At 42.4% G+C, this 15,665-nt stretch overlaps 1 protein-coding gene across 1 annotated transcript in view; it reads left to right on the top strand.

The window, feature by feature from the left end:
• Positions 1-15,665, top strand: part of Ak9 (adenylate kinase 9) — a 109,312-nt gene that overhangs the window by 18,781 nt on the left and 74,866 nt on the right. Inside the window, exons 7-12 of the mRNA XM_041654182.1 lie at positions 1,982-2,110; positions 4,433-4,507; positions 5,625-5,723; positions 8,980-9,119; positions 9,199-9,379; positions 13,916-14,060. Of these exons, the coding sequence (XP_041510116.1) occupies positions 1,982-2,110; positions 4,433-4,507; positions 5,625-5,723; positions 8,980-9,119; positions 9,199-9,379; positions 13,916-14,060 (769 nt within the window). The remainder of the gene's footprint in view (positions 1-1,981; positions 2,111-4,432; positions 4,508-5,624; positions 5,724-8,979; positions 9,120-9,198; positions 9,380-13,915; positions 14,061-15,665) is intronic.

Here is a 15,665-nt window from a genome sequence, read left to right on the forward strand (position 1 = left end):
ACACAGGACAGAGATTTGGGGGGACACCTTTAAGCAAACATGCTTGGGTTTAGAGGAGGGGGAGTCATTACTCCAGAGCCAGCGTTCCAACAAAACAGAACAGCGTAAAACAACTTGAATATTATCCACATTCAAAAGACATTCAAATCCCTGCTAAACTGAATCTAGTGACCAGAAAGCCCAAAGATAAATTCTGAGCACTTGAGCACTGGCCATCAAAGCCACCATGGCCAGTGACATTAGCAGTGGTGGCTGGTGCCTGGCAGTAGCAGAGAACGCAACAACAAAACCAATGAACATAGAACACAGAAGCTCACACACTCAAAGGAGACCAGTCCAAACCCAAACATGTGATGTCCCCTGGCTTTCACATGTTCTACCTAGTATGATCCATTTCTGTCTTGGCTCCCTGCCAGTGGCCAGCCCCGGAGGCTGACAGGTTCCAGAGAGGAGGAAGGAGGAGACCATGGAAGACTGAGCCAAGCCATTGGTGGCTGGGAGAATCTTGCAGCCTGAGTAGCAGCCAGGGTGCTCCTTTATTTATACAGAATTCAGTAAGCAGGGATAGACTCCTATCATCTCTGTTCCCAGACGTGTTTAACTTCCTCTTGTATATCTTTTAGTCATCACTGAATAACACAGCAGAGTTACCTTTTAGAGTCATTTTTCCTTATCAACCCCATAACTCAACTTCTAGGCAGCTCTTGCAGTTTCAAGTTTGCTAGAAAGGAAATCTCCAACCCAGCCCAGGCAGATTTCCATGTCCTAAGCAGTGTATTGTTAACCCTTTATAGTCAGAGTGCCCAAGAAAAATCTTCAGGCCAAAGCTGCTGCGGTTATCATTCAATTTCTGGCATAATACAATGTTTACATTTTATATCATTAAGGAATTTATTTACATTTATCTAATCCTGGCATTCTTTGGCTCCTTGGTCACATGACAGCACAGTGGCTTTGCAGGAGCTAACTTTTCTAAGAAAGGGAGGTCCTGACACGTCATTCTTTTATCAGTTTTTCACCCCGTTTTTTGCCCATCAACATAAGCCCCTGTATGGCGCGGAGTGAACTCCAGCCAATCTAAATTTGCTGTCGATATGCCATGCAATCGCCCGAGCATAGAGGAGAAAGAGGCTTATACTTTGTTCTGATGATCTTGTTCCTGAGTGAGTTCAGGGGCAGATGTTTCAAGAATAGCTCAGAGCATCATAAAGGGGCCTCTGGCTTCTTTATGTGAGTCACAACTGCCAAGGCACGAGGAAGACTTTCAAGTAGATAAGAATATCTCCCTAAAACCAGGAGGGGAACTATGTTCAGGACTTTCCTGGGGAAGTTTAGAAGCTGTACTCCTGGGAGGATGCATAAATGATTCATAAGAATTTTTTATCAACCCAATATCCTCAAGTCATACATGTATTAAAAACCTACCAAGTAGGTAACATGCAAGATTCAAAACCAAAAGTAGCATGGTAGCCAGGAAGAATGCACTTTGCTGCAACTGTGCATTCATCCAACTTCTAAACACACTGTGCCTCTAGGCAGGCTTCAGAATTGTCTTAAAGTTCTACATCCTCAGTGCAGCCTGTCAGTATTGTATAGGAAGCTCCTGAACGGCGCTTCCGATTGAGTAGGCACGCCAGAGCTGCTCACTGGATGAGTGAACGCATGGACCACAAGCTCGGGTGTTCAGGGACTCCAGTTTCCCTCTGCCTCAAAAGAGATGGCTTTTCACTCAAAGAGATCTTTTCCACTGTTCTGCTTATTGAGAACAACAACAACAAAAATAGCAAGAATCAAGTTGATTTAAAGTTTGGTTTCCAATGAAGACTCCCAGGAGTGCTCCTTCTTTAACATCTAGGGTCCTCAGTGTCCATCCTTCCTCCCAAGTATCCGATATGGTGCTCTGAGATGCCCCTCATAGATTAGATAATAATTTCCCTAAAGATTTCAATTCTGTCTCTCCCTTCTATGTTACCCCTTTTAGGCATTTATGGCTGAAATGCAGGTGGTGGCTGAAATTCTTCAGTACCTGGTCCAGAGACCTGAGGATTTCCTGGAGAACATTGAAAATACAGTGAAACTGTATAAGGACATCCTTCTTAGTGCTTTAGAAGTAAGAACGAGACCTTGCTAATGTGGGAATGTTGATGCTTGTGCTTTGTCTGTGGCTAAATGATTTTCAAGTATCTTTTCCTTTTTTAAAAAAAGATGTACTTATGAGAGAGAGACAGAGAGAGAGACAGAGAGAGAGACAGAGAGAGAGACAGAGAGAGAGAGAGAGAGAGAGAGAGAGAGAGACTGCATGCGTGTTTATAGTCCACATGTTTTCCAGAGCCTGTGAGGGCCGGAAGAGGGTACAGGAACCTGGGCTGGAGTTGCAGGTAGTTGTGAGCCGCTGCGTGGGCAATGGGAACTGAACTCAGGTCCTCCGCGAGAGCAGCAGTACTCTGAACCCCTGAGCCATCTCGCCAGCCCCCAAGTCTCTTTTTCTCCCAGGCATGGTAATTTTACTCCTACAAAGCACCTCTGTGCTTCTCGGGATACATTAAATACGTTTTTCCAAAGTCACTAGGCTGTTTGCAGAGATGGGAGTATGAATGTGGACCTCACCAGCAAGACGAAAAGTTAAAACAGATCCCCCTCTTCAACTCAGTTTGTCAGGCTGCAAAAGCTAAAATAGACAGTGATGGCGGGAACGAATGGACATTCCCTTTCTGTAACGGCAGGAACGAATGGACATTCCCTTTCTGTAACGGCAGGAACGAATAGACATTCCCTTTCTGTAACGGCAGGAACGAATGGACATTCCCTTTCTGTGATGGGGGAACGAATGGACATTCTCTTTCTGTGATGGGGGAACGAATGGACTTTCTCTTTCTGTGATGTCAAGAACAAATGGACATTCCCTTTCTGTAACGGCAGGAACGAATGGACATTCCCTTTCTGTGATGGGGGAACGAATGGACATTCCCTTTCTGTGATGGGGGAACGAATGGACATTCCCTTTCTGTGATGGGGGAACGAATGGACATTCTCTTTCTGTGATGGGGGAACGAATGGACTTTCTCTTTCTGTGATGTCAAGAACAAATGGACATTCTCTTTCTGTGATGGGGGAACGAATGGACTTTCTCTTTCTGTGATGTCAAGAATGAATGGACATTCTCTTTCTGTGATGGGGAAACGAATGGACATTCTCTTTTTGTGATGTCAAGAACGAATGGACGTTTTCTTTCTGTGATGCAGGGAACGAATGGGACATTCTCTTTCTGTGCTTGTGAGACTTTTGAATTATACAGTCTTTCAGAAAACCAATAAACAATGCCAGCTAACATTAAATTCTTTTAGAAATCTCTCCTTTTTCAGTGTCTGAGGCTATAGTGAAAAGACACTTAGCAGGTGGTGTGTAGTATTTATGTCAATGAGGAGGGCACGGAATAAAAAGGATGAAGAGTACGGTTGTTGTAAGTCCAATTACTTTGATAATATGTTTTTAATTTTAAAAGTAAGCAGAAGCGATTAGCAAGCTATTATAATCTACTTAATGTGGAATAGCAGAGGAGTGTTGAGTGAGAGCGGTAGCCATGCTATGGAATCCTGTACAACCGTGAAGATGTGATGTGGGCACGATCTTGTAAATATATAGGGGAGTATTAGTTATAATGTTTAGTGGGAAAGTAGGCTCCAGAGTTTCATATACATTGCGATCTCAAATATGCAGAAAATGTTTTTTACAGATTAAAAGAAGGATGGGAATTAGTAATAGCAATAGTTTCCTTTCAGTGCCTACATTAAAGATGTTTTTCTGGTCGGGCAGTGGTGGCACATGCCTTTAATGCCAGCACTTGGGAGGCAGAGGCAGGCAGATCTCTGTGAGTTCGAGGCCAGCCTGGTCTACAAGAGCTAGTTCCAGGATAGGTTTGAAAACAACAAAAAAAAAAGATGTTTTTCTTTGTAATCTTCTGGTCTATTTAAAAACGTGTGCTCTACAATAGTAAAAGGTGCAGCATGCTGCTTAGATGATCCTATTATCTAGATGAAGGAAGTACATGATTTAAAGTTAATCAGCTTTCTCTGTGGCATCAAAAATAGCAAAGCTGCAGTTATACGCTGCAAAATGCCCCCAAATCCTTTTGTGTTGGGAAAGACTTTTAAACTTTGGGAAGCAGAAAATGAGAGGGGAGGACAGCAGCAGTGGTCGAGCAGGCGTCTAGTCTGCAGATCCTCAGCACCTCAAGCACAATTCATGCTAAAAACAGAGCAAGGTATCTCTGTGCTTGCAAAAGATCTGTTCAGTGCTGAAAATGACACGCTTTATAACCAGCACAAAGTGAACTCATTAGCTCTTAGATTTCCTATTCGCTATTAAGATTTTCATCTGGCATTCAGCTTCCCCCATAATCCTGAGTTATCAGGTTTCTGTTTGGTTTCTCCAGGAGCTAATGGCTGAGCACAATCCCCAGTATCTCATTGAGCTGGATGGGAATAAGTCCCCCGAGGAACACTTCATGGTGAGTGCGGGTGGGGGGGAGCTCTCAACACAGGTGTCTTGCAGTCGGACGATTCCCAAATCTTCCAGAACTGTACTTGTTTTGTTCTAAACTCTACTGAGAGTTTAGAACAGTTAATCTTTTCATCTTGACACTTTAAAATGCCATATTGCATTTATTCATTTGTTCATGTTTAAGGCAAAACTATATTTGAATTTAAAATTTCTCTGTGACCACAGTGTCTTCTCCAGGAAGAGAAAAAGCAAATGGCAGATGGAAGTGGGGGATGGGAGACTGAACATTAGTAGTCATTAAGGGTGTGCAACTGAACACCGAGATGGATGCCACTTCATGCACACTATGATGGCCAGAGATTTTTGTTATGAAATTCTAGGTCTAATACCTAGCACCATGTATTAATGAATAACACAAAACACAATAACTATTTTCTAAATCTCCTAAGTTTCTGGCATAATGATGAGCTCTAGGAATGCATATGGGAAGGAAGTTGATGAATCCATGAACGACTCCCATTATATAGGATCCAGTATATTGAGGAAAACACATATACAAGTGGTAGTTTGTGTTATAGTTAGAGACGTATCATTCTAGATAAGATAAGGTCATATTTAACTAGAATGTCCTAGTCCAATAAGGACAGCCTCAGTCAGAGAGGCAGAAGGTAACAGTATGGCAACAGAGGGAGAGGGTAGAGACCAGAGTCATGAATACAGAAGATAAGAAACACCAAAGAGCTGGGGCTGGGGCTGGGGCTGGCGCTCGGTAGGTTCCGAGCATGTCTAGCATGGGTGAAGACCCAGCTTCCATCTCCTGCACTGCACAAAGCAGATGTTATGGCATGTACTCTAGCCCCAGCATGTGGGAGGCAGAGACAGGCAGTTCAGAATTACAAAAACATCCTCAACCACATGTCAAATTCAAGCACAGCCTGAGATACATAAAATGTTGACTCAAAAGAGAAAAATATTTTTTAAAATTTTTTAATAATATCAAAGATCACTAGCAATGCATAGAAACTAGGAAAGGGATGTATGAACTTGTCTTGGCTGGACCCCAACAGATGTCATCCCAGTGTGTGGCTTGCGACAATATTCAAATATCTGTTCTTTATATTTAGACAGTCATAGAACGGCTGAAATACCTGAATCTAAAGAGAGCCGCCATTATCACCAAGCTGCAGAGTACAGAAGAAGAAATGAATGACATAATAGACACGGTGAGCTCAACTGGCTGATTTAGAAACACGCCTGTTCTGTGTTATCTGTGTCCTTAGCCCGTACCTCTCCAATTTAGAAACACGCCTGTTCTGTGTTATCTGTGTCCGTAGCCCGTACCTCTCCAATTTAGAAACATGCCTGTTCTGTGTTATCTGTGTCCTTAGCCCGTACCTCTCCAATTTAGAAACACGCCTGTTCTGTGTTATCTGTGTCCTTAGCCCGTACCTCTCCAATTTAGAAACACGCCTGTTCTGTGTTATCTGTGTCCGTAGCCCGTACCTCTCCAATTTAGAAACATGCCTGTTCTGTGTTATCTGTGTCCGTAGCCCATACCTCTCCAATTTAGAAACACGCCTATTCTGTGTTATCTGTGTCCGTAGCCCGTACCTCTCCAATTTAGAAACATGCCTGTTCTGTGTTATCTGTGTCCGTAGCCCATACCTCTCCAATTTAGAAACACGCCTATTCTGTGTTATCTGTGTCCTTAGCCCATACCTCTCCAATTTAGAAACATGCCTGTTCTGTGTTATCTGTGTCCTTAGCCCATACCTCTCCAATTTAGAAACACGCCTATTCTGTGTTATCTGTGTCCTTAGCCCGTACCTCTCCAATTTAGAAACACGCCTATTCTGTGTTATCTGTGTCCTTAGCCCGTACCTCTCCAATTTAGAAACACGCCTGTTCTGTGTTATCTGTGTCCTTAGCCCATACCTCTCCAATTTAGAAACACGCCTATTCTGTGTTATCTGTGTCCTTAGCCCATACCTCTCCAATTTAGAAACATGCCTGTTCTGTGTTATCTGTGTCCTTAGCCCGTACCTCTTAAAATCTTAAGGTCTAAGAGGATAGCTCTCCATAAAGATATCTTCTTCCAGGGAGAAACTATGATCTCAACACAGTACTCCTTTGTTTTGTTTTGTTTCGAGACGGGGTTTCTCTGTAGCTTTGGAGCCTGTTCTGGAACTTGCTCTGTAATCCAGACTGACCTTGGACATGAACTTGAGAACATAAAAAGGAGCCAGAGAAATAACTCAGTGGTCAAGAGCAATAGCTGCTCTTCCAGGTGACCTGATCTCAATGCCTAGCACACACAGGGGGTTTACAGCCATTAGTAGCTCCAACTCTGGCGTCTTTAGGCATCTGCGCTCGCATACACAAACCCATATGTGTGCACACATGCCTACACATCTTTAAAATTAAAATATGTCCCGTATTACTGATGGTGGGGAACTGGCAGTCCAAAGCCTAGTGATATCCCGTCTCACATGAAGAAGAACATTACGTAACGTGTTAGCGAGCGTGGGAGATCATGGAACTCTTTGGCATTGTTCATTGGGATATTGAAGGAGCTCAGATTAGGGTTCAAAGGGGTCAATGAGAATTAACAGGAACTAAGGAGTTTATTACAAGAATTATTAGTGCCATAGACAGACAGACAGACAGACAGATAGAGAACGGTATAGTCGGAACTCTGAGGGAAGTGCAGGCTCCATTGCCAGAGATAGCATGGTGGGCTCTGGAGAGAGTAAACCAGGGCTTAGGGGCAAAAGCAGGAAGGAGTCTCTTCTTAGATCTTCCTGAGAATGGGGGAGGTCTCAGAGTGCACACTGATAGCCGGGCTCTCGATTCCTAGGAAGGAGGCAGGGAAAAGGTGCAGAGAGCTGGATGTGCGACCAAATATCCCTTTGACATAAACTCAGTTCCAAGTGGGAGACCTTGGTACCTGGAAGTCTATTAGGTGGAGAGGTAAAGCCAACATCTCGGTGGGGTGCCTGCGGGACTATGCAGGGGGAGGCAGCTGCGGTGCCGGGCCTGAGCAGGAGGTGCACTCTAGCGCAGTCTTATGTAGTACTACAGATACAAAATGGTCCCCTGCTTCTTAAAACAGCTGAGTGGTTCCTCAGAAAAGGATCCAGTAATTTACTCTTAGACAGTTTCTCCGAGCAGGAATGCAGAGTCAGGAAAGTTATTGTCAAATCGCCAGAAGGTGGAACCCTGAAGCATCCATCAGTGAGGGAGTGGTTGAGAAAAGATCTATGAACACAGAGTGGAATATTGTCTGGCCCTGAAAAGCTTCGAGCCAAGTGTGACGGTGCATGTCTGTAATCCCAGCACTTGGGAGGCAGAGGCAAGCAAAAGTCTGTAAAGTCAAGGCCAGCCTGGTCTCAAGAGCAAGTTCAGCCAGGGCTATATAGTGAGACAGTCTTAAAGAGTTTGAGACCAGCGTGGTCTATGGAATGAGTTCCAAGACAGCCAGGGCTGCACAGAGAAATCTTGTCTTGAAAAAACAACAAATAACAACAACAAAAACAAAATCCAGAAGCAGAAACAAAACAATCAACCAAACAACAACAGAAAACAGCTTAGACCAGGATTCATTCATTAACTATAGAGTCTGGCACATCTTAAAAGTTGCTCAGTTGGGTATTTTCAGATACTGATTAGATGTAGATCTGTAGATGACATTTATTACCACATGAGAGAAAATTGTAGTGTGAGCTGTAGGCTGCATTCCTGCTGCCCGGCTCCTGGCCGCCAGCTAGCTTATGCTCCAAAATAATTACACGGAGACTGTATTCATTTAAACACTGCTTGGCCCATTTCTATTAATGTGTGTAGCACCACCAGATGGTGACTTACCAGGAAGATTCTAGCCTACGTCCATCTTGGATCGGAGCTCCATCATGACTGCTCTGGAGAGGGGAGGCACGGCGTCTGAGCTCACTTCCCTTCTTCCCAGCATTCTGTTCTGTTTACTCCACCCACCTATGTTCTAACCTATCAGGCCAAGCAGTTTCTTTATTACTTAACCAATGAAATCAACAGATTGATATATGGCATTCCCACATCAGAAAATTATCTGTAAAATTCAAATAAGATTTTCTTAATGAAATGACAACTGGATGGGAGAGATAGCTAAAGTGATTAAGGCATTTATCACCAGACCTGGTAACCTGAGTTCAAACTCTGAAACCCGCGTGGTGGAAGGAGAGAACTGATAGCACTCTGTTCCCTATGCGCACGCGCGTGCGCACACACACACACACACACACACACACACACACACACACAGATTAAAAGAATTTAAAGCTAATCTTATTAAATAAACCTTGAATGAGTACAGAAACTAGAGCCAACATGTGTATTCTAAATTGTGCTTTAGTTAAGTACTAGCAAACAAATAGGAACTGTCCGGTCCCGCTGCTGTCAGCAGAGCCAAGGCTCACGTTCTGAGGTAGCATCTGTGCTTCGCAGGAAGATCTGTTCCGTACACTCTCATCGTATAAACTCATCGCGCCACGGTACAGATGGTGCCGCAGCAAGTGGGGGCGTTCTTGTCCCATGGCCTTGAAGGATGGGAACATTTATTCGGGATCAGCCGATTATTCTGTGAGGTTAGTAAGCTTTCTAGAGCCTACATTTTAAACCTGCCCACGATGCTTTCTGTCGTTTACTCTGACGGCGTATTTTAAGTTTTCTAGGTAAAATGTACTGCCTTTCTTCTGAAGAAACACTAAAATCATTTTTGCTGAATCCCCGTCCTTGCCTTCTACCACCTATGCCCATCCCGCCATGTAAAATCTTTATATTTGGGCCTGGCAGCTCAGGGAAAACAACGCTGTGCAACCTGATTGCAGAATACTTCAAAGGCAAGGTAACTATTTGTCCAGCCATTGTTTTAACTGTAGAGTTTTTGTTGAACCTGATACTTGTGCTGGGGTTGCTGTAGCAAAGGCATATTCCCACTGTCATGGGCTCTTCTATCTGCAATCCCGCCATGCTTCCGACAGCCCCATATCTCAGCCCCCATATCCTGGGTCATCTCCCCCTGGATCCGTCCTACTGCCCTCTGCCCCCAGTTTCAGGCCTATCTATATTCATTCTTGGTGATTCCGGTACCTGCAAATACTGTTCTCACAGCATCCTAGCCTGTTGGCTCTGTTCCCTCTCCTCTCCCGTGATCTTGTCTCTACTCTAAAATGTAAGGAAATTATACGTAGCCTAGCAGCAAGGCAGCTAAAAGCAGGCGGGTTTGGAATATAACTAAAGGTAAAGGCAAAAGATTTAATAAGGGTTGGAACCTAGAGAAGATCAGTGTGTGGAGAGCATTCCCTGTGACACCAAGCTTAGCAGAATGGCGGGGTGGTCAGGGAAATCAGGTGAGTTCTGAGAGCGTTCAACACGCAGCTGAGGGAAGGACAATGTTGTCTACTTGTTCTTAACTTTTTTATTATGAAATATGAAAAATGAACAGAAAAGAGAAACTAATAGAATTTTCATAAAAGTAAATCCCCATATTACTGACCACTCAGAGTAAATACAAAATATTCTCAGTGCCCACAAGTGTTCTTCATATTTCTTCCACGTTCAAGCCTCCACACACCCCACATGTCCCAACGAGGTAACTACAAGTAGCTAACTTCCACCCTCTTGTAGTTTTATGATGGAAGCATATATCCAGTGCCTTAGCTTAGTTTTGTGTGGTTTTTTTTTTTTTGGAACTTTATGAACCTACTTTATATCCTCTATGCCTGGCCTTCAGCGAATACTATGACTGTAAAAGTCACCCACGTTACTACTTGTAGCTAGAGTTCATTCATTTTGTTCTTGTTTTATTCTGTTGATTGAATATAGTTTGGAAACAATTGAATATTTGGAAAGAAAACTTGGGCTTATTTCAGATTAATGCGTTATGAGTAATTCTCATAAACATTCTTGTATGAGTCTCTTGCACACACGTGCATAGCCATGCTTTGGAAATCTGTCTAACAGGACTGTTGCTGGTACTTGAAACTATGCGTGTATGGTCTTTCAGTGTGTATAGACAATCCCAAACCAGCTCTGCTAACTTACACACCCGTGAGCTGACTGTAAGGCCTATTATTTCATCCCTACAACACTTGTTTGGGGGGATCTTCCTAATTTTAACCACTCGAGAGTGTCTGGTGATATCTTATTTACCTCATACTTCGGAAAGGTGGATATTTTCATGTTTATTGGCCATGCACACATTGGCTTTTAAAGTGGGTGTCCACCTATCTTGCCCATTTTAATGTACTTCTTATATTTTAGTAGTTTCTCGGGGTTCATGTTTGTGTATCCTTTTGTTGTATGAACAGTATGCATATTTCTGTCATTTTGTAGTGACTATTTCACTTTTTAGTGGCATATGTCCCCTTTTCATTTCCAGTTTTATTACTTTGACTCCTCCATCTTTCCTTTTCTTCCTCAGGCTAAGAGCTTTTTGACCTTGTTTATTTTTACAAAGAACCAAAATTTTATTTCATTGCTTCTTTATATTTTTCTTGTCGTCTCCATTTCATTTACCTTTTCCCTAGCCTTTGTTAGTACTTTTGGGATTGGCTTGGCGGTTTCCTAAAGTTGTGAGGTGCATCGTTATTTGTTTAAGAGTGATCTGATTTTTTTTTTATCTAAGCACTCACAGCTATAAGCTTCCCTCTTAGCCTTTGCTGTGTCCCCCCAAAGTACTAACTAATAAGTTGTGTTTTCATTTACATTTATATTCTAGGAATTTTTTTAATTTCCTCCCATCTTTTTTCAGTGACCCTGACCATTCAAGAGTATATTGTCTCAGGAGCTAGAGAGAGAGCTCTGTAGTTAAGAGTGTTTTCTGACCTTCTAGAGAATCAAGTTCAGTTGCCAGCATCGCATCAGGTGCCTCAGGATTGCCTGCGATTCCAGCTCTAGGGGATCAAGACCTTCTCTTGATCTTCATGGTCACTCACGTATATGTGTTGTACCCAGAGACACACAGATACATACACATAAATTAAAAATTCTAAAAAAAAAATTTAAAGGGTACTGTACAGTCTCCAAGTGTTTGTATACTTTTTGTGGTTTCTCTTGTTATTAGTTTCCAAGAAATTATTTAAACTCTTTTGTATTTGTTAAAACAGCTTTTGTGGAATAGTCTTTAACGTCTGTTAAAGCCATCTGGTCTACAGTGCAGATTAATTTTCAAGTTTCTTTGTTGACGTTTAGTCTGGATGATGGGTCAACTGAAGAGAGTAACGTGTAGAAGTCACCCACTAGTATTGCATCAGGACCCCCCATCTTTTTATGGAAGTTGGAGCCACCGAATTTGATTTATATATTTCCTATGTTGTGTCTTCTTAGTGTACTGCTCCATTTATTAATACATATTGACCACCCCTATTCTTTATGGATAGTTTTGAACTACTTTTATCAGAACAGCTGCGCCAGGTGTTTTGGTTTCCGCCTGCTTGGTAGCTCGGCTTCCTGACTTTTGCTCTCAGCTATGAGTGTCTTCGCTGGTGAGGTGGGTTGTTTTTGTTTGCTTGTTTTGTTTTTGTTTTGTCTTTTAGACAAGAGATGGTTTAAGTCAATTGGTTGCACTGGGATCCAGGCTTCTAGAATTAGGACATTTGAAATGTTTCTTGGTGTGGATATCTGGTCTCATCTTTTTTGGGTGGTGTTCTGCTCTGTGGTTGCTCTTGCCCCTTCTGGATCCCAGCCAATAGAGTGGCTGTGGAGTTCTTGATTCCCAGCCAAGCGCAGTGGCTGTGGGCTGGAAGAGAGCTGAGTCACGAAGGAGTGGGGACGGGCTAGAAGGAACGCCTGGACAGGTTGGGGTCCCTGGCAGAGAGCCAAGTCACAAAGGAATAGGAATGGGCTAGAAGAAAAAGCCTGGAACCATCCACAACAGAAAACCAGGGGGACCCTGGGTCCTCACCAAGAAGCTGTCTCATTTTTCTCCCCCATGTTGATGTTAAAATGTCATATTTTCTCGACCTCATCCTCCATTCCAAATATTCCGTGTCTTACTGTTCTAGACTATTAGATATACTTTTGACATGTGTATTCATTTTTACACTTGGTCATGGCCAAAAGGCTGAGAAGCGATTGTTGGTTCGTTTTTTAAAGTAAGATTCACTCAGTTTTCATTCCTAACGTTTTCTTTTTTCTTCAGAGGCTCAGGTTCTGCTGAATTTCTCCTCTTTGCTCCTGGCCTTTCCATCCTCCGTTCTGATGTCCTTGGTCACATAAGGACTTTCTCATCTGTGCCATCTGCTGTCCTTTCCAGTCCTCAGACTGATTTTCTTACCTCAATATTCTGATTGTCTGTACATTCTCTTAGGTTGCTGGCCATTCCTATAAACTTTTAAGTCTTGACAAAGTATTTTACTCATCTCAGTACTTTTGAACTTGGTATCTGGGTCCTTTAAAGGAGGTATGCTACATAAGGTACAAAAGACATACCATATTAATATCATCATTCAATTTTAAAGATTATTATTACATGAAGCAAAAGGGGAGTAGTTGAAAAGAGGGAGAGGTCAGAAGAGTGGGAGGGGACAGTAAAGAGTGATAGCCAAATATATAAGCCAAATACATATATATGCATATGTATATGCAACCTGAATATATAAATAATTTATATTTATTTATATTTTATACAAAAATATGACTGGTTCCTATGAATTACCTTAAAATTTGTGAAATTGAGGCTGGAGAGATGGCTCTGTGGTTAAGAGCACTGGCTGCTCTTCCAGAAAATCCAGGTTCAGTTCCCAGCACTCCACCATGGAGTACACAGGCATACATGAAGATAAAACACTTACACGTATAAGAACAAAATAAGGAGACCCTTGTGGCTCAGAGCACTTACTGCCTGTGCAGAGGACCCAAGTTTGATTCCCAGCACCCATGTTCCCAGCTTGGTGGTGTCCAAGCATCTATAACTCCAGTTTCTAGGGACAAAACATACACATAGTACATATATATGTGCATGTAGACAAAATACTCAATACACATGAAAATAAATATTTAAAAAAAAATCAAGACTAGGTGGCTGGAAAGATGGTTCAGTGAAGAACACTTTCTCTTCCAGAGGATCCAAATTCAGTTCCCAGCACCCACATCCCTTGTAACTCTAGCTCTGGGGACCCGAGCCCTCTCGCCTCTGCAGGCATCTGTACACATGTGCCCACACCCACATGCATATATGTAGTTAAAAATGATGAAAATACATTTTTAAAAATACAGATTTTTTTAAATCAGTGAATTTGATACATAATTTCAAAGATGCTATCTATTTTTGGAAAACAGATAAATAGGTAGATAGACAGACAAATAGACAGACAGATGGGAAATGTGTTTTATATTCACAGGACCTTGAGCGTACACTAACTATTGAATATTTCCACAGGTAGTTGACTACGCTAAGCTTGTTCAGCCACGTTTTGACGACGCCCGTGAAAAGCTGATTAAGGACACCATAATGGAGGCCACCACCACGGCTATCAAAACTGTGAGAGAGAAGCTGCTTAAGGAACAGCAAGTTAGGAAGCAAGGTGGATCCTGTTCCCGTTTCACAATCTGTGCGTCTCGGTGGACGGCCAAGCTTGGCTGGTGGGGGGTGGGACCGCTAGTTTATCCATCTTAGTGTCCTTGTCATCCACACTTTAGTCTCTCAGTGAATGGCTGAAGGAATGAGAAGAAACGGATTTGCAACCCAAAGCGTTAATTTCTGGAGCCTTAAGGGAAGGCATGTTTGAATGTGTCCTTCTTCAAGGGTCTACCTACTGTGCAGAGGCTGAGCAGTGCTTGTGACTTCATCCGCACTGGCAGTTAAAACAACCCTCACCCGACCCCTATCGTGTCTGCTGTTTAACACCGTATGCCAGCCTTGATATTGCTAAATCTTTCTATTTGGAAAACACTAAGTTCAGTGACATGGTAAACACAACTCTCCAATTGTACAGGTGACAGTTAAATGGCTCTAAAGCTAACACAGAAACTGCACACACAACACTTGACCCCCCCCCCTTCCCTTTCCAAAGCCCAGCTCCTGACCAGGTCACTCACTGCTGATTGTGATATTTTAGGGTAAACACAAAAGTGACCTTTACTTGATTGTTTTTCTTTAGGAAAATGAGAGTTCTAATTTCATGACTATTTTTGTAATTGATAGAGGGGTTTGGTAGAACTGAGATCTCTAATTGTTGTCTGCTTTTCTTACATACACATATGTGTACACATGCACATACATATACATCCATATATCCATCTGGCCTGGAACTACGTAGTCTAGGCTAATCTTGTGTTTAAATCTTCAGTTCTCCTCTGCCGTCTGTTGAGTGCTGGGATCACAAGTGTGATCCGTCATGCCTGTTGTAACAGAATAGCCTTGATTCCATACTACCTATACACTGTGTGGTATCTTCACATTTAAAGATCTGGATCTAAATTTTGAGATCAGCTCCAACAATTTTAGACTAGATTCGGTTGCCGCTGTTCAGTTTCCTAGAGCCTCGGGCAGCACAATTTTACATCACAAGACTTTTGCTTTCACTTCTGATATGCTTTTTCTGATGAAACATATATTATTACAAAAATGATGATACCTACTGTATTTTGAGCACTTACTACACAATAAAGTTGTGCTAGTTCCCTTGCATGTAAGACCTATATAATCTTCATAAATCTTTTACCTTAATTTCAGTGGATAAGGAAACTTAGCTTTAAAAAAAAAAGGCTGTGGAAGTTGCCGACGGATGAGAGCCAGCGAATCCCTAAGATTCACTTCACTGTGAAGTCTGGGGCTGGAATTGCAGGGGGCTGCAAGCCGTCTGACGCAGGTGCTGGAAAACCAAACTCATGTAATAGAAGGGCTTCAAGTGCTCTTAGCCCTTGAATGACCACTCCACTCCGCTAAGTATAATTTAAAGATCTCAAGTGTTTCTCCTTGAGAATGATTTTATCTTGTCAGCATCTAGCAAGACAACCTTAATGATTTGCATGCTTTGACCTGTTCATTTGGTCAACAACACTGTACTCCAACATCAAGTTATTTTTTAATTTCTAATATACATCTTACTTAGTCATGGTATATTAAAACTATTTAAAATTTTGTTTATTGACACTCTTTTCTCAACATCCAGAGTGTAACTAGTTTA

Source organism: Microtus oregoni, unplaced genomic scaffold, assembly GCF_018167655.1.
Source record: "Microtus oregoni isolate MIOR12 unplaced genomic scaffold, Mior012 000006F_ref0000085, whole genome shotgun sequence".
Taxonomy (NCBI): domain Eukaryota; kingdom Metazoa; phylum Chordata; class Mammalia; order Rodentia; family Cricetidae; genus Microtus; species Microtus oregoni.